Raw genomic sequence first — 27506 nt, 5'->3', positions numbered from 1 at the left:
GGCGTGAAAACGAGACAAGGGGGGTGGAGATCAAGGAAAATGTAGAATAGATCATTGTTAGCTCGGAGACGCTGACAACAAAGCAAACAGAGATAAAATGAGGTAGGCCGTTGAGGAATGAGGAAGCTGTCGGGGAGTGTGGAGGGCCGTCGGAGAGGGAGGGTTGCCTTGTAAGAAGCCAGACAACGTTTAATAAAGTTTAACGGGCATTTAACATTACCGGTCGGTTTACTTACTTTTTTCTTCTCAACGAGTTTTACATTCGATTACCTTTGATTGCTTTCGATTGCCTTCGATTACCTAGGATAGCATGCCGACCTACTTCGTCTAAACCTATAAACCTAAAATATCGATTTATTTCCCATGGCGCCCTTTTTTTACTCGCGGGCATTTTTCAGCATGTTGAAAATATCGCAGCGACCTAGCTGAGGCCTCGAGCACGCGGGCACTACTCTCGAGCATGAAGGAGAGTTACCAAAGACCTCCCAGGACCTCGTGTCGACCACGCTGCGAGTATAAGGCAAGGGCAAACTCGTCTGAGCTCGTGGATTTGTTCGCCGCAGTGGGACAGCCCCTTAAGGTAGCAACTCTACTGCTGTGCCACCGTGGCCACCCATTCTGCCGCGACTTTATTTGGATCAGCTGAACTGCCAGATATATGTCCATGTGCGCCCTTCCCTGGCATGCTGGTGATTTTTGCAGGGAGAATGAAAAAATGTCTTGTCAAGTGTTTCTCCAGATAATTAATAGTCTTCCACATAATTAGGAATTGTGATGCGGGGCGAATGTGCATCAGTCTCAGTTATGAACCACTAGCCTCGCTGGTATTATCAAGCTGCAGCTTTCCTGTGAACTTTTGGCCACCTGGTCATTTTCTGAGCCAGTTAATTAAATACAAATCCATTAAAAGCTTCAGTACTTCATATTACGCTGACCCCATGAACCCGTCAAAGTGGTGTGAAGATGCCATTAAATAAATACTTGCCCAGGCGGCTGGTGTAGCTGATGGCCTGGAGTTAAGCTGTGCAGCTACGCTGCTCTCACAAGTTCATAAGATCATCAGTTCTCGGAGCAGAATTGGGCCATTCGGCCCATCAAGTCTACTCCGCCATTCAATCATGGCTGATCTATCTCTCCCTCTTAACCCCATTCTCCTGCCTTCTCCCCATAACCCCTGACACCTGTACTCATGAAGAATATTTCTGTCTCTACCTTAAAAATATCCACAAACTTGGCCTCCACAGCCGTCTGTGAACATGAAATCCACAGATTCACCACCCTCTGACTAAATAAATTCCCCCTCATCTCCATTCTCATGGGCCTGTCCCACTTAGGCAATTTTTCAGGTGACTGCCGGCGACTGTTAAGTTGAAAGAAATGTAGCAGAGTGTTAATAAATAGAGAATCCTAACAAAATGTGCAGGAAAGAACTGCAGATGCTGATTTAAATCGAAGGTAGACTCAAAATGCTGGAGTAACTCAGGGGGACAGGCAGCATTTCCGGAGAGGAATGGGCGATGTTTCGGGTCGAGACCCTTCTTCAGACCGAAGAAGGGTCTCGATCCGAAACGTCACCCATTCCTTCTCTCCAGCGATGCTGCCTGTCCTGCTGAGTTACTCCAGCATTTTGTGTCTACCGAGGATCCTAACAACATGTCTGGGGCTCGTGCAATTGAAGACTGTGATGTTTGTGAGACTTTCAAGGCGTGCTCGGCTGCTGTTTTAGCAGCGATACAGTGAAGCAAAACAACGTCCCGGTCTCCGACACATTGTCTCCCGGTTTTATGATTCCAGGGGAACACAGTGGTGTGTTCCAAGTCCCAGATGGCAGATCTTCCTTGTCCCAACCAAATGAATATTTCCAGACAGCCACCCAACATCCTATTAACCCCCAGCCCTGGCTCCCATTACTTCCCAATCAAGCATGAAATTGGACAATTTTAATTCAGGCATGCTGCCCAAACCTATCAATGCATGGTCATGATATATTTGCCAGGACTGCTGCACACATTTCTGATATCATAAAATGGTGCGTTACACGGCAAAGCACCTGCCACTGTGAAACATTGCGAGCAACACTACACCACGTCCCCTTGTGTGACTTTGTTCATTTAGTAGGTACACAATGTTAGAACTAAAATAGCTTCAAGCACATCATTCTGTTGGAAGTCTCTGGCTGCTAATTGTAAGTAGTCAACAGACGCTATTGATGTGAAAACGCAGTTGCAGTTGAAACTCTAATTAGTTCTTTTTAAGAGACTTGAGCAGCACAGTTTCCTTTCTCTTTGGCCAGCTGGTCCACAAGTGCTAAACGTCCTTCCTTACCTGTTTTTCCAAAGACTTTGATTTGTTTACTTTAGTTTAGTTTTGTTTAGTTTAGTTTAGTTTAGAGATACACGAGGAAACAGGCCCTTCGGCCCTTTGAGTCTGCACCGACTAGTGATCCCCGCATATTAACAATACCCTGCACACACTAGGGACAATTTATATTTATATCAAGCCAATTAACCGACAAACCTGTCCGTCTTTGGAGTGTTGGAGGAAACCGAAGATCCTTGAGGAAACCCATGTGGTCACGCTCCATACAGATAGACAATAGACAAAGGTGCAGGAGTAGGTCATTCGGCCCTTCGAGCCAGCACCACCATTCAATGTGATCATGACTGATCATCCCCAATCAGTACCCCCCGTTCCTGCCTTCTCCCCATATCCCCTGACTCCGCTATCTTTAAGAGCCCTATCTAACTCCCTCTTGAAAGTATTCAGAGAACCGGCCTCCACCGCCCTCAGGCAGAGAATTCCACAGACTCACAACTCTCTGTGAGAAAAAGTGTTTCCTCGTCTCCGTTCTAAATGGCTTACCCCTTCTTCTTGAACTGTAGCCCCTAGTTCTGGACTCCCGTAGGTCAGGATTGAACGTGGGTCCCTGGCGCTGCAAGCGTTGTACGGCAGTAATTCTACCGCTGCGCCACCGTGCCGTTCGTGATACTTTATCCCATTTCCACCTCCCAATATGTAACGAACATTGTGATGAGAATCATTGCAAGGCAAGACTCAATGGTCTTCCCTCTGTTGTATTTGGAATTGACATTAAATAGCAGTGCTGCCTCCACACAATAAATATTAGTGATCTGGTCTCTTGCCCAGAGTAGGGAAATTGAGAATCAGACGACATAGGTTTAAGGTGAGGGGAGATCGATTTAATAGGAACTTGAGAGGTAACTTTTTCACACAAAGGATGATGGGTGTATGGAACGAGCTGCCGGAGGAAGTAGTTGAGGCAAGTAGTATTGCAACGTTTAAGAAACATTAGACCTGTACATGGATAGGACAGGTTTAGAGGGATATGGGCAGGTGGGGCTCGTGTTGATGGGACATGTTGGCCAGTGGGGGCAAGTTGGGCCGAAGGGCCTGTTTCCACACTGTAAGACTCTATGATTCTACGACTATGACCATGAGGCCAGTTGTTAACTACAGTAACATTATAGTGATCACCATGCAAGATATTAAGCTGAGAGTCTTTCCGTGGGAAGGCTGCACTCTCTGGCAACGACCACCATCAACAGGTCGGACAGCTGGCTGGGCTGCCGACGGACGGGGCCACGGGCGAGACGCTGCTGCCGCACTCCATCGGCTGCACTACGTTGGGACGGGTGAGGTGGGGCCGGACGCGGCGCTCTGACCCGACAGTCCCCTAGACCCAAGTAGCAGCAATTAAATCCCATACGGGACAAACCAATTTAGCCCAATGTACATGATGTCCCGGCTAATACGGGATAGTTGGCAACCCCACCTCCATCTTACTGTGTACGGTGTACTCTAACAATACTGAGGTTGTACATCTTGCTAGAGTCATAGAGTGATACAGCATGGAAACAGGCCCTTCAGCCCAACTTGCCTACACTGGCCAACATATCCCAGCTACACTGGACCCACCTGCCCACATTTGGTCCATATCCCTCCAAACCTGTCCTATTGGTCTGTCGTGCTAGTCCAACTAGTCCTATCCTGTCCGACTAGTCTTAATATTCAATCTATGGGTATTGCTGGGTTTACTCAGCGCACCCAACACATGCAAATCACACAGTTAAGGGCCTCTCCCATTTGAGCGTCATTTGAGCGTCATTTACACGACATCATTTACGCATCACGATGCGCGTGCGTGTGTCGTGACACTCACGTGATGCGTGCATGGTCTGCATGGCACGTGAGGAGGTGTGTTGGCCTAGGCAGTGATCCGCGGTCGCATGCGGCGCCCCAGGAATTTAGCATTCACAAAATCTTCGCACGCCACCTGCGTGACGCGCAAATGGCGCGCAAGTGGGACAGGCCCTTTAGGTTAACTTTGCAGTCTGCAAGGAAAAGTTACAGTCCTGTGTCTTGAAACACCTCTACCTCCCCTTTCCACCTTCAGAAGTAGACCACTGTTCTACCCTTCACGACTGTAGCTATTTTTAAGCAAAAGGTGGTTACAAGATTATTCTCATTATATTTTGAATATATTTACAGTTTGTCAATAAATATGTGCCATGGTTATTACAACATGAAAAACGTTCTCATATCACAGCAGCGTGGTCGTGAAATGTTGTTACCTTATCAGATATTCATGTTCAGTTTCAAGTCCGATTCTGATTTGCTTCTTGTCACATGCAGCACAGTGCAATGAAATATCTTGTTCACATGAAACTCCTAGGGTAAACAGTATCTATTATAAATACAATAATGAATGCATACATCAGAATGCTGCAGGATAATAACAGTGTGGAGTTGCCATGTAGTGGTAGAGTTGCTGCCTTACAGCGCCGGAGAGCTGGGTTTGATCCTGTCTATTCTCCCTGTAACCATGCGGATTCTCTCCGGGTAAGCAGTTTCCTCCCACACTCCAAAGACGTACAGGTTGGAAGGTTAACTAGCTTCTGTAAATTACCTCCAGTGTGTACGACGTGAAACTAGAATAACGTGGAACTGGTGAAGGAAAGAACTGCAGATGCCGGTTTCTACTGAAGATCAGCACAAAAAGCTGGAGTAACTCAACGGGACAGGCTGACTTGTCTGAAGAAGGGTCTCGACCTGAAACATCACCCACTCCTTCTCTCCAGAGATGCTGCCTGTCCCGCTGGGTTACTCCAGCATTTTGAGGCTAAAAGAGAACTAGTGTATAGGTAATTGTTGGTCAGTGCAGACTAGGGTTGCCAACGTTCTCACTCCCAAACGGTCAAAATACGGGACAAATTCCCGACGGCAATTCTTTGACCGACTCGGCCGTGGCTGAGTGAATGATGAGTTGGCCCGGGTGCTGTACTGCACACAAAGCCCAGCCGGCGGGCCAGCTGAGGAGTTTTGGCCCGGTCCACACGACGTCGCACGCAAAGTCCGACACCCCATCCAACTCATGAACAGATCATCAGCCATGAGAAGGTGGGGTGGTGGTGGTGTCGGCGGTAAGCGAAGGTCCGAAGGTCGGACAGCTGACCAGGCTCCCGGCCGACGGGGCCACGGGCGAGGCGCTGCTGCTGCACTCCACGAGCCACACGTCATCGGGACGGGTGAGGTGGGGCCAGATGCGGCTCTTCATACAGGACAAACCAATTTTGCCCAATATACAGGATGTCCTGGTCAATACGGGACAGTTGGCAACCCTAGTGCAGACTTGGTGGGCTGAAGTGCCCTTTTCCATGCTGTAGACCTAAAACTAGACCAAAAACTAACTGAATAAACAATGAGTAAGAGTATGTGGCAGCGCCTCCATGAATTGGTTGTGAATGAGGTGAACGGTTTGGGAGCCTGATAGTGAAGGGGATGAAGCTGTTCTTACATTTAAAGATACAGTGTGGAAACAGGCATTTTGGTCCACCCCATACACTAACATTATCCTACACACTAGGATTTTTTTTTTACCAAAGCCAATTAAAATACAAACCTGCACGTCTTTGGAACGTGGGAGGAAACTGGAGCACCCGGAGAAATCCCACGCTGTCACAGGGAGAATGTAGATACTACCCGTAGTCAGGATCGAACCCAGGTCACTGGCGCTTTAAGGCAACAACTCTGTTTTTATTGCTAATGTCTGGGCATCCAAAATGTAAAGCTCCTGTCAAAGAGAAAAAAAGGGAAAAGGAGAATGTTGAAACAAGGAAGGCATACACAGAGTCATAGATTCATAGAGTGAAACTGTGTGGAAACAGGCCCTTCGGCCCAACTTGCCCACACCGGCCAACATATCCCAGCTACACGAGTCCCACCTTCCCATGTTTGGTCCATATCCCTCCAAACCTGTCCGATCCATGTACCTGTCTAACTGTTTCTTAAATGTTGGGGTAGTCCCAGCCCCAACTACCTCCTCTGGCAGCCTGTACCATACACCCACCACCCTTTACCACCCAAAATGTTACCCCTCAGATCCCTATTAAATCCTTTCCCCTTCACCATAAACCTATGTCCTCTGGTCCTCGATTCCCCTACTCTGGGCAAGAGACTATGTGAATCTACCAGATCTACTCCTCTCATGGATCACCCCTCATCCTCCTGCGCTCCATGGAATAGAGTCTCAGCCTGCTCAACCTCTCCCTATAGCTCAGACGTCTAGTCCTGGCAACGCGCTCATGAATCTATGCTGCTTAAGGTATCTATGATGATACCTCCAGCGTAACTGATGCATGACGCCTTGGAGATGGACTGGCTGGGAACAAGTGATGGGTCAGTGTTGGACTTGGCCACTTTCTGTAGGTTCAGGCGGTCAAGAGTAGAGCAGTTGCCGTAACAGGCAGAGACATCCCATCAGAATACACACTACAGCGCATCTCATAAGGTCATACGTGATGGGAGTAAAATTAAACCATTCGGCCCATCAAGTCTATTCCACCATTCTATCATGGCTGATCTATCTCGCCCTCCTAACCCCATTCTCCTGCCTTCTCCCCATAACCTTCTTCTTCTTGCGTATGGCGCGCACAGTCTAAATTTGTAGGACAACTTGTTTTATTTGATCTTATTTGATTGTGCATGCTGGGTTGATTGCATTCGTCGAAACAGGGTGGACTATGTGAAGGTTGCAATCTTCCACCCCACCCCAAAACCTCTGACACCTGTACTAAGCAAGAATCTATCTACCTCTGCCTTAAATATATCCACTGACTTGGCCTCCACAGCCTTCTGTGGCAAAAGAATTCCACCACCCTCTGACTAAAGAAATTCCTCCTCATCTCCTTCCTAAAAGAACGTCCTTTAATTCTGAGGCTGTGACCTCTAGTCCTCGACGCTCCCACTAGTGGAAACATCCTCTCCACATCCACTCTATCCAAGTCTTTCACTATTCTGGATGTTTCAATGAGGTCCCCTCCTCATTCTTCTAATCTCTAGCGAGTACAGGCCCGGTGCCGACACACACTCATCATATGTTAACCCGCTCATTCCTGGGATCATTCTTGTAAACCTTCTCTGGACCCAGAGCCAGCACATCCTTCCTCAGATATGGTGCCCAAATTTGCTCATAGTATTATCTCCATCCTCTCTTCATCATCGAGTGATCTACTGTGCTGTTCAGGGGAGGAGGGATGATGATGAACTGAAACAATCGGGAAGGATGGGTTTGTGTTATTTGGTCTCGATAGTGGACCAGTAATGTACTTTTGTTGTTGTCTTTTGCAGCCCCTTCACCCATCAGTGTTGTCAAGAAGAAGAGGATCGCCAAAAATAGCATCTCCTTGATGTGGCAAGAGCCGAACCGACCCAACGGCATCATCCTGGAGTACGAGATCAAGTACTTTGAAAAGGTAAAGTTGGAAGCCTGAAACTAACCCTGTTGCTCACTTCTGTTCCACGCCGGCTGTGGCTTCCACTGACCAATGTTGGTATGGATTTTCCAATAAGTGCTTGGGTCAATTTGCAGTCGATTAATAACCGCTGGTTCTCAGTCCAGTGATCGACAATCATTGGCGTTGAATTAGTGGTTCACAAGTGGAGCAGTAAGCTGATTAGTCCGCAAGTGCGGACGTTGATTCTGATATCAATCGAGGAATAAGTTCACAATGATTACGAAATTTTCCATTTCTTGCAATTGTATGATAGATCTGCAGTAATGCTTGGGTAGCTGACGACCCCCCAGCAGTATCGAAGTTGCATTCACTAATTTATGTAACTTCCACAAACACTCCCCGCCCCCTCTCCTCTTCTCCCCCCACCCTTGTCCCCATTCCAACACTGCACGCCGGTGAACCCGTTCCACAGTTCTTAACGATCTTTCCCTCTTAGGATCGTACTGTCCGAGCTAACAAACTGCCTATCAGTGAACCTCCCAGCCTGAGGTCATCTGATGCTGGCCCTGATTTGTCCTGGTCTTTTCCTGCTCCCCCATCCCCGCACCTCTACAATCAGTCTGAAGAAGGATCACCATTCGAAACGTCACCGATCCATTTTCTCCATAGATGCTGAGTAACTCCGGCACTTTGTGTCTATCTCCTGCAGTAACTCGCAGCTGCGATCAAGAACTACCGGCTTGGGCTCACCATTCAGGCTTGAAGCCTCAGGCTTTATCTTACGGGGGTGAGGATGAAGATTGAGGCCAAGGGTGGAAGAATGTAAGACATCGAGCAGGGCCGGCAAAATGATTGGAAGTAGTAAGGGGAGGAAGGGGAAGAGGAAGCAGGTGCTGAGTGGATTGAAGTGAGGCATTGAGGCAGAAGGCTTGAGGCTGGGGCTGAAAGGATGGAGAGGGGGAAGAGATGCACAGTGTTCCAAGCAGCACACTGGCTCAGCTAGTAGAACTGCAGCTACAGAGCAACAGAGACCAGGGTGTTGATTCTGACTTTCGGTGCCTTCAGGGACAATCTACAATCATTACCAACGCCAATTAACCTACAAACCTGTACGTATTTGGAGTGTGAGAGGAAACCAGAGCAGACGGTGAAAGCCCACACAGATCACAGGCGGCACAGTGGCGCAGCGGTAGAGTTGCTGCCTTACAGCGCCGGAGACCTGGGTTCGATCCCGACTACAGGTGTTGTCTGTACGGAGTTTGTACATTCCTCCAGTGACCGTGTGAGTTTTCTCTGAGATCTTCGGTTTCCCCCCACAATCCAAAGACATACAGGTTTGTAGGTTAATTGGCTTGGTGTATGTGTAAATTGTCCCTAGTGTGTGCAGGATAGTGTTAATGTGCGGGGATCGCTGGTCGGTGTGGACTCGGTGGGCCAAAGGGCCTGTTTCCGCGCTGTATCTCTGAAATAAACTAAACTAAACTAAACGTACAAACTCCGTAAAGACAGCACCCATAGTCAGGGTCGAGCCCGGGTCTCTGGTGCTGCAAGGAAGCAACTCTACCGCAGCACCACCGAGCCTTCCTGGTAGAAAGAAGGAACTGTAGAATTGCCTGAATTAGCAAGTTACTCCAGCACCTTGTGTTTTACTGAATAATTTCACAAATTGGACTCAAGACAAGGATTGCAGTGGGATTGACAGCATTTTTAATGCACGTCTGGTGTGGGAAATGACTCATCCACAACAGGACATTTCAGGATAGGAAGAAGCTAGTTCCATATTGGAATACGTCTTCAAACCCAGTACCCCTTCTCAATGCAATATTGATATTCCCGTGGATAAGCTGAAGAAAGCTTCGCTCTGTGGCCTGATTTCTAGACTATAGGGATGAACTAACAGTGAATATTGAAGAGAGAACAGAGAGAATATTGTGAGCAAACTTGGGCACCACAATTGAGGAAGGATGTGTAGGCCCTGGAGAGACTCCACAGGAGGTTTACAACAATGATCCCAGGAATGAGAGGGTTAATTTATGAGGAGCGTTTGATGGCACTGGGCCTGTTCTCGCTGGAGTTTAGAAGAATGAGGGGGGACCTCATTGAAACATACCAAATAGTGAAAGGCTTGATAGAGTGGATGTGGAGAGGTTGTTTCCATGAGTGGGAGTCTAGGACTAGAGGGCACAGCCTCAGAATTAAAGGACGCTCCTTCGAGAAGGAAAATGACGAGGAATTTCTTTAGTCAGAGGGTGGTGAATCTGTGGAATTCTTTGCCACAGAAGGCTGTGGAGGCCAAGTCAATAAATATTTTTAAGGCAGAGATAGATAGATTCGTGATTAGTAGGGGTGTCAGGGGTTATTGGGAGAGGGCGGGACAATGGGGTTAGGAGGGAGAGATAGATCAGCCATGATTAAATGGCGGAGTAGACTTGGCCTAATTCTGCTCCTATCACTTTTGACCTTATGACCTAATGATATTTTGGGCAGAGGTCCAGGCGAACGTCACTCCCTGATTCACCTTTATTAATATTTGATGATCATTTCATCTGCCTTTTTACATGGTCATTATTTATTGGAGAGACCATGGATCCATACTTTATCCTACCACCAGTCACATCTTCCCATCCCCAACCCTTTTCCGCCTTCCATAGAGACCGTTCCCTTTGCAGCTTCTTGGTTCACATGTCCTTTCACACCCATGCCTTCCCCCCCCTCCCCAGGTACTTTCCCCTGCTACACCTGTCCCTATACCTCCTCCCTCACCTCCATCCAGGGACCTCCTTCTGTCCTTCCAGGTGAGGCAAAGGTTCATGTGCACCTTCTTTAACCTTGTCTTGGTACAAGGAACTGCAGATGCTGGTTTACGATCAAAAGACACAAAGTACTGGAGAAACTCAACAGGTCAGGCAGCATCATTGGAGGACATGGATAGGTGATCTTTCGGGCTGGGACCCTTGGCATTCCTGATGTGGCCTCCTTTACATTGGCGAGACCAAGCCAAGATTCACTTTGCCAAACTCTTGCATTCAGTTGACAAAAACCTTATTTAACTCCACTTCCCATCACCTTAATGACCTGTCTGTCATGCACCTCATTGTCAGATTGAGTCAACATCTGAATTGAAGGAACAGCACCTCTTATTCCACTTGATTGGAGTCATAGAGCGATACAGTGTGGAAACAGGCCTTTCAGCCCAATGTGCCCACACCGGCCAAGATGTCCCAACTACACTCGTCACACCTGGCTGCGCTTGGTCCAGATACATCCAAACCTGTCCTATCCATGTACCTGCCTAACTGTTTCTTAAACGATGGGATGGTCCCAGCCTCTACTACCTCCTCTGGCAGCTTGTTCCACACACCCACCATCCTTTGTGTGATGTCCTATTTAAATCTTTCCCCCTTCACCTTGAACCTATGTTCTCTGGTCTTCGAGTCACCTGCTCTGGGCAACCTAACCTAGCTTGTAATCTGACAGTATTGTTGACCCTATTACCTCTATAGGGCGTCAACTGATGTGGCGACGAAAAGACTAAAATCAAGGTTTAGTACAACTCAATCTTTATTAACACTCGGGTAACTTAAACATGCATGCAAACATGTAGACTTCTAATAACTTCTCATTTACTATCTCAACTTATCACTTCTTAAACTAAATCACAAAACTCATGACAGAGTCAGATATTACCTATATGAATGAATTGGCCAGATTCACTCTGTTGGTAGGGGGTAGTCTTCTCTGAGCTTCGAGCTCAGGTCCTACCTTCTTGCGATAGTTGTTCCCGGGTTGTTGCTGCCGATGTCTCAGACCGCCCTTACTTTATACTAATTTTCCTTCCATCTCCTAAAAGAAGCCTTTGTTCTGACCCAAGACATTCACAATTCTGGTCAATCATTTCGAGTTGTCACTCATCCAAGTGCTGAATAAACAAAACGCATTGGTTACCTGTTCACATTTTCATTCTCATCAGACAGTTCCTTTGCAATATGGCCGTTCCCAGACACCTTATCTTCTCAAGGCCACACTACACAGCCACAAAGTTACCTTTTCAAGTCTGCTCTCACCAGATGTCCTTCATGTGACAGTTTTCACAGTGCTTATTTGTTCTCCTGATCCCAGCGTTTTTTTGTCCATCTCTCTAGCTAGTAACATGTTCCAAAAGCTTGTCGGGATACGACACCCAGTCTCTGGCTATAGCATAAACATTAACCACCCTTAGCATTAACCACCTTCTCCTCCCATATTATCAACCCCCTCCCATACTTCTCTGTGTCCCACCTGGCCCTGCATCCATTTCGCTTCTTCTACTCCCTTCCACCTACATTCCTTTTTCTGGCTTCACAATTTGTGCCTCTTCTATCCTTATCTCTCACCTTTTGTATTTACATCTCTGGCCTTTGTCCAATCATCTGCCCATCAGAACCCCCCTGCACCTGTATCCACCTACCACTCACCAGGCCCATCCTCACTTCCAGCTTCCTCCCACCTCAACACAAACAGTCTGAAGGTGTCCCTGAAAATGTCACTTATCCGTTTTCTCCAATTATCCTGTTGAGTTACTCCAGCATTTTGTGTATTTTTTGTGTAAACCAGCATCTGCAGTTCCTTGTGTCTATGGAGTCCATACTGTTATTTCATGCGGTAAGTAGATCCTTCTGCCGTATAGGTTTTATAAAATTGATTATATAGCTGCCTCTGGTCACAAACAGATCCAGTTGCGAACGAGTGCATAGCGGATTGATTGTGTTTGTGATTACTGGTCTCGGAGAGCTTCATGTGGCCAGCAACAGAAGCAGTATTGAGTGCCCAAATATTGCTTTGAATGATTTAAGAAAAACATCTCAAGAAATGCTCAATTGCAGGGAATAACTTATTTTCAAATGTTGATGTTGAGCCTCAATGAATTTAAAAGTTTTGCAGGTGGACTGAATAGAATAACATTTAGCTGAACACTTACACTCACGTCCACCTTGTCCTACACAATCTCCTGATTCCCAAACATTTTAACTCCTCTTCCCATTCCCATGAAAGACACAAAAAGCTGGAGCCTTGACCCGAATCGCCATGATTTCCTTTTCTCCAGAGATGCTTAATGACTCCAGCTTATTGTGCCATTCTTCAGTTAAACCAGTATCTGCAGTTCTTTCCCTTCCATTCCCACACTGAGCTTTCTGTCCTGGGCCTCCTCCACTGTCAGAGTGAGGCCCAACGCAAATTGTCGGAACGGCACCTGGTATTTCTCTTGGGCAGCTGACACCCCAGCGGTATGAATGATGATTTCTCTAATTTCAAGTAACCCCTCCATTTGCTCCCTGTTCCACTGATCACACTCCTGTATCTTTCATTATCCCCTCTTCCCCAGCCAACAATGGGCCATTATGGGCTGCACCCTTCCTTGGTCACCTGCTGCGGGCCCTGATTACTTCTGGCCTTACCCTGCCTCAAGTTCCCCTCCTCCCCTCAATCCCCCACCTCTACTTTCAGTCTGAAGAAAGGTTGTGACCCGAAACATCACCTATACCTTGTCTCTAGAGATGCTGCCTGGCCCGCTGAGTTACTCTCTTTGGTATTAACCAACACCTGCAGTTCCTTCCTGAGCAGTGAGCTAATAATTGGCAGGTTGTACTGTCAGCGTGAAGTGGTGGGCGGGTCGCGGGCAGATTGTTCATCCCCCTCATGTATTGCCTTGTGTTTTCGATGATGTGCAAGGATCAGGAGACAAGCTACACCATCATTAAGTCCAAAGAGACGGAGATCTTGGTGGATGGCCTGAAGCCCACGACAACCTACGTCTATCAAATCCGAGCCCGCACCGCCGCAGGTTATGGGGGATACAGTCGGAAATTCGAATTCGAAACCAGCCCGGTCTGTAAGTCATTTTACTCTCTTTTGATCTGGACAGCTGCTAAAACCTTTCTGCCGACTGATTGAGTATCTATCACCTGCTGTCTTGTCTCTGCACTGCCACCACTTTTCCGCAAATCCCTTTTTTGAACTGCCTATAAATTGCCAGCGAGCTCGTGTGCAATTTAACAAAAAGCCTCGTTGCGAAGATTAAATTGTAATCTGAGCAGATCAGTTGAAATATTACAAGGGTGCAAGAAAAGTGATGGCATTCATAAATATGTGTAATAGCTGCTCTTCCAGGACTGAGGAATGGAGCTATTTGTAAAAAGGCTTCATGTCACTGTGTGCGCTTGCACAGTTTGGGATGAATCAGATCCTCTTCGTTCAATTAAATGTCTCATTTTGCTCAAAAGCGTAAAGGGCCAGTCCCACTTGGCAATTTTTTTAGCGACTGCCGGCATCATATCAGTGTCGCCAAAAGATTTTGAACATATCAAAATCCAGCGGCGACAAAAAAAATTGTGCGACACTTGAAAAAATATCGCGTGTCATAAGTCATTACGCCGCGTCACTGCCGCATCACGGCGCAAATTTTTCGGTGACCTGATACGTCAGTCAATGATGCCGGCAGTTGCAAAAAAATCGCCAAGTGGCCCTTTAGAGTCCAAGCATTATACTGACCAGCCACTTTTGAGATGCAAGGGGAGGGTGTGAGGGTGCATGTGGGTGGTGGCTAGAGACCCAGCTTCACTCATATATGTCTTCACTTGTTGTAGCATGGGGTTGTGCTACATGTGAGGGAACCACATTCATTCCCACCTCATTGTCGCCCACCTTGGGCGGCATGGTGGCGCAGCGGTAGAGTTGCTGCCTTACAGCGCTTACAGCACCAGAGAACCGGGTTCGATCTCGGCCACGGGTGCCTTCTGTACGGAGTTTGTACGTTCTCCCCGTGACCCACGTGGGTTTCCTTCGAGATCTTCGGTTTCTTCCCACACTCCAAAGAAGAACAGGTTTGTAAGTTACTTGGCTTGGTATAAGTGTAAATTGTCCATCATGTGTGTAGGATAGTGTTAGTGTGCGGGGGTCGCTGGTTGGTGTGGACTTGGTGAGCCGAAGGGCCTGTTTCCATGCTGTATCTCTAAAACTAAACTAAAACAGAAAAAAAAAGGAAAGATGTATCTAACCAGCAATATGTGGGGGACACAAAGCCAGTCTTTTGTAGGATGGCATCGTTATTCTAATGTTCAAGATATCAAGTCAAGTCAAGTCAAGTTTTATTCGATTATCACATCATGCGCAATAAATTTAAGTGTCTAATTTAACGAAGTTTGGGTTGGCATGGTGGCAGAGCAGTAGAGTCGCTGCCTTACAAAGCCAGTGAACTGCGTTTGATCCTGACTACCGGAACTTTCCGTACAGAGTGTGTACAGTGTCCTTGTGATTGCGTGGGTTTCCTCCGGATGCTCCGGTTTCCTTCCACACTCCAAAGACCTGCAGGTTTGTACGTTAATCGGCTTCACTAAAAATTGTAAAGTTGCCCCAAGTATGTAGCACAGTGCCAGTGTACGGGGGTGAATGCTGGTTGGCACGGACCCGGTGGGCCTGTTTCCACGCCATATCTCTAAAGTGTCACAGCTGTGGAATGATGGCTGGAGACAATAGACAATAGGTGCAGGTGTAGGCCATTTGGCCCTTCGAGCAAGCATCACCATTCACTGCGATCATGGCTGATCATCCACAATCAGTGCCCCGTTCCTATCTTCTCTAATATCCCTTGACTCCGCTATCTTTAAGAGCTCTATCTAACTCTCTCTTGAAAGCATCCAGAGTATTGGCCTCCACTGCCCTCTGAGCCAGAGAATTCCACAGATTCACAACTCTCTGGGTGATAATGTTTTTCCTCATCTCTGTTCTAAATGGCCAACCTTTTATTCTTAAACTGTGGCCCCTGGTTCTCGACTCCCCCAACATCGGGAACATGTTTCCTGCCTCTAGCATGTCCAATCCCTTAATGATCTTGTATGTTTCAATAAAATGCCCTCTCATCCTTCTAAATTCCAGTGTATACAAGCCCAGTCGCTCCATTCTTTCAACATTTGACAGTCCCGCCATCCCGGGAATTAACCTCGTGAACCCACGCTGCACTCCCTCAATAGCAATAGGAGAAAGGAGAAACTTTGATGGTGGGCTAACTATAAGAGGATCCACCTGCTATCTTTTCCAGAGTATAGGAGTCACAAACTAGGGGCAGAGGTTTAAAGTGAGAGGAAAAAGGTTTAAATGAGGGTGGTAGTGAATTTGTGGAAGGACCTATTTCCATGCTGTACAGCTCTATAACTCATTATGAAATATTTAGAGGTGTTGTTAGTTTTGGATATAACTTTTTTGAAATAACATTGTATTTTTGCTAATGCTAACAACATTTTTGACTGCTTGCCAGAGGCATCGCTGGGTGGTACAGTGGCAGAGCTAGCAATGCCACTGACTCAAAGCCACCTTTAGAGGTACAGCATGGAAACAGGGCCTTCGAAAGGCCTGGATGGAGTGAATCTGAACAGTGAAAGGCTTGGATAGAGTGCATGTGGAGAGGATGTTTCCACTCGTGGGAGAGCCTAGGACCAGAAAAGGACTTACCTATAGAAAGGGGATGAGAAAGAATTTGTTTTGTCAGAGGGTGGTGAATCTGTAGAATTCATTGCCACAGAAGGCTGTGGAGGCCGTCAGTGGATATATTTAAGGCAGAGATAGATAGATTCTTGATCAGTACAGGTATCAGAGGTTATGGTACGAAGACAGGAGAATGGGGTTGAGAGGGAGAGATAGATCAGCCATGGTTGAATGGCAGAGTAGTCTAGATGGACAATAGACAATATAGACAAAAGACAATAGGTGCAGGAGTAGGCCATTCGGCCCTTTTGAGCTAGCACCGCCATTTAATGTGATCATGGCTGATCATCCACAATCAGTACCCCATTCCTGCCTTCTCCCCATATCCCCTGACTCCGCTATCTTTAAGAGCCCTATCTAGCTCTCTCTTTAAAATATCCAGAGAACCGGCCTCCACCGCCCTCTGAGGCAGAGAATTCCACAGACTCACACTTTCTGTGTGAAAAAGTGTTTCCTCATCTCCGTTCTAAATGGCTTACCCCTTATTCTTAAACTGTGGCCCCCTGGTTCTGGACTCCCCCAACATCGGGAACACGTTTCCTGCCTCTTCCAAACCCTTAATAATCTTATATGTTTCAATAAGATCCCCTCTCATTCTTCTAAATTCCAGAGTATACAAGCCCAGCCGTTCCATTCTCTCAGTGTATGACAGTCCCGCCATCCTGGGAATTAACCTTGTCAACCTACGCTGCACTCCCTCAATAGCTCATCACTCCCTGATTAGCTGAATGGCCTTATTCTGCTCCTGAACTCACAGTGCCAAAGACTCGGGTTCAAACCTCTGCATGTTTGGCTTGTGACTGCTTGGCTTTCCTCCAGGTGCTGCTCTTTCCTCAAACTCCCAAAAGATGTGCAAGCTGGTAGATTATAAATCGTGCCTGTAACTTGTCCCCTGGTGTGCGGGTGGGTGGTGGAATCTGCGGAGAGTTGGCGAGAATGTTGGGAGAATAAAAATTGGAATCAACGAGCTATTAGAATAAATGAATGGCTTGATGGTTAGTGCAGACTTGTGGACGGCGTGGACATTTTCTTTAGACATTAGACCTTTAGAAGGTAGACAAAAGTGCTGGAGAAACGTCTAAAGAAGGGTTTTGGCCCAAAACGTTGCCTATTTCCTTCACTCCATAGATGCTGCCGCACCCGCTGAGTTTTTCCAGCACTTTTGTCTACCTTCGATTTTCCAGCATCTGCAGCTCCTTCTTGAACATTAGATCTTTAGACTTTAGAGATACAGCGTGGAGACAACCCCTTCGGACCACCGAGTAAAGGCCAAACCAGCAATCACCCCAAGCACTAATTTACGCACACTGGGGACAATTTTTCAATTTAACAAAATAGGCTACAAACCTGTACGTCTTTGGAGTGTGGGAGGAAACCGGAGCACCCAGAGAAAACCCACGCGGTCACGGGGAGGACGTACAAACTCTGTACAGCCAGCACCCATAGTCAGGATCAAACCCAGGTCTCTGACGCTGTAAGGCAGCAACTCTAGCACTGCGCTACTGTGTCACCCGATGCTGTGATAAGGGACTGTCCCACTTTCATAACCTAATTAACAACCTTTTTTACTCATGGACATTTTTCATCATGCTAAAAAAAACGCCCCGATCTACTTGATGTCACGAGTACCTACGACTAGCATCACGACCTGCCTGCGACCTACCTACGACCTTGTGACGACCATGCTGCGAGTATTAGTCAAGGGCAAACTCGGCAGAGGTCGTGAATTAGGTCATTAAAGTAGGTCAGGCCTATAATCTCCCTATGGCTCTAACAGAGACTTGATATATAATATGCTATTACTATCAAAGTAGATGGGTGGGAAATGTGTGGAGAGATATGGGCCATGTGCAGGCAATTGGGATTAACCTGGAAGGTATCTCCGTTGGCATGGAAGGGTTGGGCCAAGCATTGTTTTTCCACGCTGCATGATCCTAGGACTCTACCCTTTGATGAGTGTGACGCTTATACATCATCAATGGTCAATGTGGTTTTTTGTCACATGTATGAAGGCACAGTGAAATTATTTTTTTGCATACAGTTCAGTAAAGTATTGCCATGCCTAAGCTCAATCCCTGTTACTACTCCTGTAAGTGTGTAACAATAGTCCACTGAGACCGCATGCTAGAGTCGCCTGGTTTTGGCCCCATTTTCAAAGTCCAGTCTGACCCGCGGGCTCGGTCTAATGGAGCGGCCCCAGATCCAGGCGAGCCCCAGGCTGCTGCGGGGCCTCCATCCATCGCCTCCGTCCGGATTGTCCCGTAAGCCGACGTCCCTCTCCTTGCCCGGCCACCTTCAGCCTTTGTGTCCCAGGGTCATCCCGCGCAGCCGACCTCTAAGGTGCAGAAGGTAAGACCCTGGTTCACCCTCCCACTGGCCCTGGCAACACTGCTCTTATGAGGACAACCAGGCACAAATTCTTCTGGTACAAGGGTTGCCAACTCTCTATCACTACCAAACAAGGGATAAAATGTCAAAATAAGGGAGAAATTCCCGACGGCAATTTGTTGACCGACTCGGCCGTGGCTGGGTGAATGATGAGTTGGCCCGGGTGCTGGACTGCACACAAAGCCCAGCCGGCGGGCCAGCTGAGGAGTTTTGGCCCAGGCACGATGTCGCTCGCGAAGTCCGGCATCCCATCCAACTCATGAACCGATGATCGGCCATGAGAAGGAGGGGTGGTGGTGTCGGCTGTAAGCGAAAGTCCGAAGGTCGGACAGCTGGCCGGGCTGCCGACCGACGGGGACACGGGCGAGGTGCTGCTGCTGCTGCACTCCATGGGCTGCACTACGTCGGGACGGGTGAGGCGGGGCCGGACGCGGCGCTCCGACCCGACAGTCCCCTCGACCCGAGTAGTAGCAGTCAAATACGGGACAAGGGCAGTCCCGCATGGGACAAACCAATTTAGCCCAATATACCGGATGTCCCGGCTAATACGGGACAGTTGGCAAGCCCTATCTGGTAGTATACAACATGGGAGAAAGAATATTCTCTTCCTCGCTAATCTTGGCAGCCCTGAGAATGTCCGAAGCGCATCACCATGCTGTTGTAACACTTGCTCTGTTCTGTGATGTTTTCCAGCCTTGCCTGCCGGCGATCAGAGTCAGGTGCCAATTATTGGGGTGTCGGTGGCAGTGGGAATGATCCTGGTAGCAGTTGTCTCCGGCCTGCTGCTCAGCGGAAGGTATGACAGTTTTGGTGACCCCATTCATGATCGATGAAAGTGAACATCATCGAAAAAGTTACGCTGATATTTACCCAATAGATAAGGGAGTTAAGAACTTAAATAGACACAAAATGCTGGAGTATCTCAGCGGGACGGGCAGCATCTCTGGAGAGAAGGAATGGGTGACATTTCGGGTCGAGACCCAGCTTCAGACTCTGCAAGTCTGAAGAAGAGTCGAGACCCAAAACGTCACCCCTTCCTTCTCTCCAGAGATGCTGCCCGTCCCGCTGAGATACTCCAGCATTTTGTGTCTGTCTTCGGTGTAAACCAGCATCTGCAGGTTCCTTCCTACACAGGGAGTTAAGAATTTTTTTGTCATGTGACCAGAGACAGGGCAATGAAATTCTTTCTGGCGGCAGCAGCAGCAGCAAACCGCAGGAAATGCAACACCTGTCCCTTTTGTAAACAGGGTACGCAATAGGTAATATAATAGACAAACAAAAAAAGTTCAATATGTAAAAAAGCAATACAGTGCAAAAACAAAACAAAGCCCAAAGTCCTTCGTGCAACTAAGGCAGTTGATAGTTAGGAGATTAGTTGGTGTTTCGTAGTGTTCAATAGCCTGATGGTTGTCGAGAAGAAGCAGTTCCACAACCTGGATGTTACCGTTTTCAGGCTCCTGTATCTTCTTCCCGATGACAGGTGTGAAATGGGTGTGTGGTCAGTGTGGTGTGGGTCCTTGATGATGCTGACTGCTTTCTTGGGACAACATCCATTGTAAATGCCTTCAGTGGTGGCGAGATCTGTGTCCATGATGGACCGGGCAGTGTTCACCACTTTGTGTAATCTCCTTTGTTCCTGGGTGTTCGAGTTGCTTCTTTTGTTCAAGTCTTCAGTGCTTGAGTTTATTTCATGGCAAAAGACTTTGTCAATAACCAATTTCAAAGAAAAAAGTACCCCCCCCCCCCCCCCCCCCCCCCAAATGTATTTGTTTTTATTGAGACCCCCCCCCCCCCCCCTAGTGTCATAGTAGGGTTCTGGGTGAGAACCCTACTATGACAGTCCCACTACTGGCCACATCTTCCCATCTCCACCCCTTTCTGCTTTCCGCAGAGACCGTTCCCTACGCAACTCCCTGGTCAACTCGTCCCTTCCCACCCAAACGAAACCCTCCCCAGGAACCTTCCCCTGCAACTGCAGGAAATGCAACACCTGTCCCTTTACCTCCCTCCTCGACTCCGTCCAAGGACCCCGACAGTCTTTTCAGGTGAGGCAGAGGTTCATTTACACCTCCTCCAACCTCATCTACTGTATCCGCTGTTCCAGGTGTGGACTCCTATATATTGGCGAGACCAAGCGCTGGCTCGGCGATCGTTTAGCTGAACACCTCCACTCAGTCCGCCTAAATCTACCTGATCTCCCGGTTGCTCAACACTTTAACTCCCCCTCCCATTCCCATGCTGACCTTTCTGTCCTCGGCCTCCTCCATTGTCAGAGTGAGGCCCAGCGCAAACTGGAAGAATAGCACCTCATATTTTGCTTGGATAGTTTACACCCCAGCAGTATGAACATTGACCTCTAACTTCATATAGCCCTTGCTTTCCCCCTCTCTCTCCATCTCCTCCTTCTTCCCAGTTCTCCCATCAGTCTTACTCTCTCTGACTACATTCTATCTCTGTACCGCCCACTCCCCTGATATCAGTCTGAAGAAGGGTCTCGACCCGAAGCGTCACCCAATCCTTCTCTCCAGAGATGCTGCTTGACCCGCTGAGTAACTCCAGCATTTTGTGTCTACCTACTATGACACTGTTGCGTTGACATACCCAAACATCTTGGCTGAATTTGTGAAGGATGTTATGGCTATGGAGAGAGTCCAGATCAGAGGTTGATCTGAAATCTGCCTGGAATGAAAGGTACTAGCCCTAAAGAGAGGTTGGTCAAATTTGGATTGTTTCCTATGGAATGTTAGAGGCTGAGGGGAAAACTGATAGAAACATAAAATTATGAGAGGTATAGATAGGATACGTCATCAGAACCTCGAAACGTCAAAGACTAGGTGGGCCAAACGTAAGGTTGCCTGGAACATGCTGCCAAAAGTGGTGGATGAAGCTGATACAATATTGGTGTTAAGAGGCTTTTAGATAGTCAGGTGGACAATGATCGGTCGGAATGGGAATGAATTGGCAAGTACAATTTTGGGTGTCCAAGTCTAGTTCTTCTGTGCTCCTGTAACATGTGATCTGAAAGCACAAAAGATGGTTTCCTATTTTTGGGCATTGGTCAGGCAATATATCTACTGAGTGTGTTCTACACTAATCCCACTAATCCCATCTGCCTGCATTTGGTCCATATCCCTCCAAACCTGTCCTTTCTATTTACTTGTCTAACTGTTTCTTAAATGTTGGGATAGTCCCTGCCTCAACTACCTCCTCTGGCAGCTTGTTCCATACACTAACCACCCTTTGTGTAAAAAAAAGTGAATCCTCTGATTCCTATTAAATCTTTACCCCTTCACCTTAAACCTGGTCCTCGGTTCATCTATTTTGGGCAAGAAACTCTGTGCATCTACCCAATCTATTCCTCTCATGATTTTATACACCTCTATATGATCACCCCTCATCCTCCTGCACTTCACGAAAGAGAGTCTGAGCCTACTCAACCTGTCCCCATAGCTCAGACCCTCTAGTCCTGGCAACATCCATGTAAATCTTCTTTGTACCTCTTCCTTTAACCAAGCCAATTCTGAATCCAGTTGGCTAGCCAGTTGAATCCAGAGGGTGGTGGAGGCCGGTTCTCTGGATACTTTCAAGAGAGAGCTTGATGCTCTTAAAAATAGCGGAGTCAGGTGATATGGGAGAAGGCAGGAACGGGGTACTGATTGTGGATGATCAGCCATGATCTCAGTGAATGGCGGTGCTGGCTCGAAGGGCCGTATGGCCTACTCCTGTACCTATTGTCTATTGTCTTACCCTGGATCCCATGAGATCTATCCCTCTGGACTAGCCTACCATGAGGGGCCAAGATGCCATTTGATACCATGTTTCTGCAGATCTTTTGACAAAGAGCTCTCAAGACTTCTTCTTCTTCCATGTGGCGTGCACAGCCTAAAGTTGTTGGACAACTTGTTCTATTTGAACTTCCGTTTGTGCACGCCGAGTTGATTGCATTAGTCGAAACAGGGTGAACCACGTGAAGGTTGCAACCTTCCACTCCCTCCCAAGACTGAAGAAGGGTCTGGACCCGAAATGTCACCCATTCCTTCTATCCAGAGATGCTGCCTGTCCAGCTGAGTTACTCCAGCATTTTGTGTCTATCTCAAGATTGCCATGCTCACTTACTGGGGCATGCCATTTTACCCTGCCCTGCGAAGAATCTTGTTCATTAATTTATATTCCAAAACGGAGCAAATTTTTAATCAGCTAATGCTTTAAATGGTCATAATTCTCCATGGCAATTTAGTCACAGTATTACTTCCCTATTAATCAAGCAAGACCATTTTCAATTTACTCAGAATGTATATATCTTTCTTTACATATCTCAAATGACTATCAGCTTGTTTTATTACAGGCTGATCAGTTGACGGGCATAAAACTGTGTAAGTGAAAGTTTTAAGACTTGACAAAACATTAATTTATCATCTCAGAGAGACTCATAAAAGTATTTGAATAACATGGAGACATAAACGCAATAAAAAAAAAGGTGCAGCTAGCGTTGATTCCAGGGAAATAGAATGAAACAGATGTAGCAATAATTCCAAGAAGATAGCTCACATATACAAACGTGAGCTTAGTCGGGTAGCATGGTGGCACAGCGGTAGAGGTGATGCCTTACGGCACCAGAGACTCAGGTTCAATCCTGACTATCAGCACTGTCTGTACGGGTTTGTCTGTTCTTCCCGTGACTATGTAGGTTTCCTCCGGGTGCTCCGGTTTCCTCCCACACTCCAAAGACATACAGGTTTACAGGTTAATTGGCTTCGGTAAAATCGTAAATTGTCCCTAGAGTGTAGTACGGTGCTAGTGTGTGAGGATTGCTGGTCAGCGCAGACACGGTGGGCTGAAGGGCCTGTTTCTGTGCTGCATCTCCAAACTAAGTTGACCTAGTCCATGTCCTTCATATGAGCCATGGATACTGAACTGCTAAGATGGCCAAGTGTCAAGTGGATGGATTACGGGGAATTTTGCCCTTACATATTTCAAGCATTTCCCTTGATCCTACCAGGCATCACTGGTGATATCCCAAAGCATCCAATGAACTGATTTTCTTTATTGCCGGTACAGGATGTTGACTTTAATTGATGCCCTGCAGAATAAATTTGACTGATTCACCGGACAAACGAACCTCCTGTGTGTCACCATGTAAACGTCAGAGAGAGAAAAAAAAATATTTTGTACTTTTCTTTTGCACGTTTCTTATCTTTTATAAAATTTGGTTTGATGGGTCACGGGGGGAGAGGAGGAGCTTTTACCTCAGAGTAACCGACAAGAATACCTGTCCTTCAGTTGAGGAGTGACTAATGGCTCCACGATCCCCTCTCCCTCTCTCCACGTCCAATAATTAATAATAGATTCAGAGGAACTGATATTAATGATCCTCAATGAACTAATTTAGCCTTTTTGATCTGTTGCTGCCTTCAGATGTAACGCAGAATACATCGGGTAATGTGTAATTATGACTCATTGCAACAAATGAAGTGTAATGATTCAGACGTGCCATTTATCTTGTTGGAGATGAAATGAGATATTCAGGTGGTAATTCATCATGCACCTGGTCGAATAAAAGTTTGTTTCCAAAGGGTTTACTCATCACATTATTCTCACTTTATCCATCTGCCATTGTCATTTAAACCTGTGGAGATAACACATGTGCGTTCCCAAGGTTGCACCTTAATATGATAGAAAATAATCCAATAGTCAATAGTCAGTTTTTACTCGTCACATACACATATAAGTGCAGTGTAATTAATTTGCCAGCAGCAGTACAATTAAAAAAGAACACACAATACACAATAAGATTTAACACAAACATCTACCACTGTGGTGGAAGGCACAAAGTTCAGCCAGTCCTCCTCCCTTGTTCACCCGTGGTCGGGGCCATGAACCCTCCATAGTCACTGCTAGGGGTGGCCGGTTGTCCAAGCTCTCTCGTCGGGACAGTTGAACACACGTCGTGGCTTGGAGGTCCTGAATCCATGAAAGTAACCCGGTTTATCTGTGCGGTTTATAAGCCCTGCAACTCTGCTGCATTTTCTTTTGACATTTATTTTTTCGTCACCTTGTGCATCAACGGCTTTTTATAAAAAGCTGTTCAAAGATTATTGAACACACGCCATTGTAAAATGACAGCACAGGAATAGGACCCATGGCTCACAATGCCCGTCCCGAACATGATGGCAATCGCACCTGGCTGCACATGCTACTTATCGCTCCATGAGTCCATCGAAAAGCATCTTAAACACCACTTACAGATTTGCCGCCATGGAGCACGGTGGTGCAGCGTTAGAGTTGCTGCCTTACAGCGCCAGAGACCCGGGTTCGATCCTGACTACGGGTGCTCTCTGAATGGAATTTGCATGTTCTCCCCTTGACCTGCATGGATTTTCTCTGGGAGTTCTGGTTCCTTCCTACACTCCAAAGACGTACAGGTTTGTAGGTTAATCGTCTTCTGTAAATTGTCCCTGTAAATTGTAGGATAGAATTGATGTATGGGTGATCGCTGGTCGGCACGGGCTCCGTGGGCCGAAGGGCCTGTTTCCACACTGTATCTCCAAACTAAACTAAACCACCGCTAGCTATGCATTCCAGGCACCCACCTTCCTCTGTGTAAAATAAAACCTGTCCTTGCATTATTTTTTTTATCTCCTGTGGTGATTATCATTTCATACTTTTTAAGGGTAAAATTCAGTGGGTCATAAAACCATCCTCATTCTTTGAAACCTCATAAAAAGAAGCCCTGGAAAGATTGAAACGAAACAGGAGAAAACGTCAGCATTTGACCTTCAAATGAAATGTTCGCTCCTGCTCTGAAAATGAAGAGGAAACAGAGACGGATGGCATTCCATCGCTGCTCTGCTTTTACAGTATGTTACAGGTTATTGCAAAGACCTTGTTGTGGGCGCTCAGACATTAATTTTACTGGTGGGGATATTTTTTTTCAATCGCAGCTATAATCTCTTGCACAGCTGTTGCTTTTTACATGGAAGGAGCTCTTGAGACACCACTCTGCCACATGTCTTTGCCACTGCAGTCCAGAGCCTTAACGGCCTGTCCCACTGTAAGAGCTAATTCAAGAGTTCTCCCGAGTTTCCCCAGATTCAAACTTGGAGAATTACGGTAATGGCCGCTCATAGGTACTCGGGCCTCTCATGGACATTTTTCAACATGTTGAAAAATCTTCACTAGTCTTCACGAGCTTACTGCATTTCCCGAGTACCTGCCGTTTGCGTTACGAGCCGCTAAGAGACGTCCCGAGCTCCAACATACCCGCTAGGTACATTCTAAGTGCTTACCACAAGTTTGATTTTTTTTTAAACTCGGCAGAGCTCTTGAATTTGCTCGTAGAGTGAGACAGCCCCTTTAAGCCCCTGTCCCACGATGCGAGTTTACCCAAGAGCTCTCCCGAGTTTAAAAAAAATCAAACTCGTGGTATTTCATCACAGGTATCTTTTTACTCTTGGACATTATTTCACAGTGTTGAAAAAACTTCACGAGTTACCGCGTTCCCCGAATACCTGCCGTTAGCATTACGAGCCGCTACGAGACATCCACGAGCTCCGACGTACCCGCTACGTACATTCTACGTACTTACCACGAGTTTGATTTTTTTAAACTCGGGAGAGCTCTTGGGTGAATGCGCATCGTGGGACAGGGGCTATACGCCGAGCAGGCCTCCGATGACAAATGCTGCCCATAGCCAGCGTCTATCTGACTCGGACCTGACGCTTGTATTGAGACACGTATGATTAATGGATGTTGTTTGCTTTCAACCAGGCGATGTGGGTACAGTAAGGCCAAGCAAGACCCCGAAGAGGAGAAGATGCACTTCCACAATGGTCACAGTGAGTCAAATATCAGCTCGCTACAGTATGGATTTCACAGATGATGGGGAGGGGGTGGATGGGGAGGGGGTGGATGGGGGGGGGGGGGGGTGGGGGGGGGGTGGTGGGGGGGGGGGGGGAAGAAATACATCTGGAGAAGTTCACTTGAAGTTCATTGCTATCCGTTCGGCTTCAAATGTAATAAAGCAGCAAAGTTCCTTTCTTTTCGAGTATCCGCTGACTTTTAAAAGGTTTCTCTTTTACAGCTTGCAGATGGAGTGTCATAGAATAATTCTTGTGTTGCAGAATAATCCTATCCTGGTATTGTGCAGGAATCTTTACAAGGAGTAAATCAGGAGATATAATGCTGATAAAGGCTATTATATTCACTCTGCGCTAATGTTACTGAAGCCTGGTTCTCCAACTCAAAGGACCTGACCATAATTCCAGTGCTGAGATCCTCCAGTCAAATATCAAACCGTGATTCTGATCCGTAAAGAATGATAACCCAAACCTGCTCCAGCATAAATCTGGCCACCGCTATAGCAAGACTGCGGGGGAAAATGAACCCAAATAAGACAATACACAATCGACAATAGACAATAGATGCAGTAGTAGGCCATTCGGCCCTTCGAACCAGCACCGCCATTCAATGTGATCGTGGCTGATCATCCCCAATCAGTACCGCATTCCTGCCTTCTCCCCATGCTACAATTGCATCATAGTTTGTTCTCTTAAGCTTCAGGCTATGGTCAGTGGAGGTTGTATAGATCAGGTTAGCCTTTCTGATTAGTTTAGTTTAGAGCTACAGCGCGGAAATGCCATACAGCGCCGGAGACCCGGGTTCGATCCTGACTACGGGTGCTGTCTGTACGGAGTTTGTACGTTCTCCCCGTGACTTGTGTGGGTTTTCTCCGAGATCTTTGGTTTTCTCCCACACTCCAAATACATACAGGTTTGTAGGTTAATTGGCTTGGTACAAATGTAAATGTGAAATTGTCCCCAGTGTGTGTAGGATAGTGTTAATGTGTGG

The 27506-nt window shown here is 47.0% G+C and overlaps 1 protein-coding gene across 2 annotated transcripts in view; it reads left to right on the top strand.

Moving 5' to 3' along the window:
* Positions 1 to 27506, top strand: part of LOC129695356 (ephrin type-A receptor 5-like) — a 290075-nt gene that overhangs the window by 215726 nt on the left and 46843 nt on the right. For both annotated transcript variants that reach the window (XM_055632230.1, XM_055632231.1), the window contains exons 6-9: positions 7648 to 7772; positions 13464 to 13623; positions 19353 to 19455; positions 26427 to 26494. In XM_055632230.1, the coding sequence (XP_055488205.1) occupies positions 7648 to 7772; positions 13464 to 13623; positions 19353 to 19455; positions 26427 to 26494 (456 nt within the window). The remainder of the gene's footprint in view (positions 1 to 7647; positions 7773 to 13463; positions 13624 to 19352; positions 19456 to 26426; positions 26495 to 27506) is intronic.

The sequence above is a fragment of the Leucoraja erinacea genome, chromosome 3 (genome assembly GCF_028641065.1).
Source record: "Leucoraja erinacea ecotype New England chromosome 3, Leri_hhj_1, whole genome shotgun sequence".
Taxonomy (NCBI): Eukaryota; Metazoa; Chordata; class Chondrichthyes; order Rajiformes; family Rajidae; genus Leucoraja; species Leucoraja erinaceus.
This window is presented reverse-complemented; position numbering and strand designations above follow the sequence as displayed.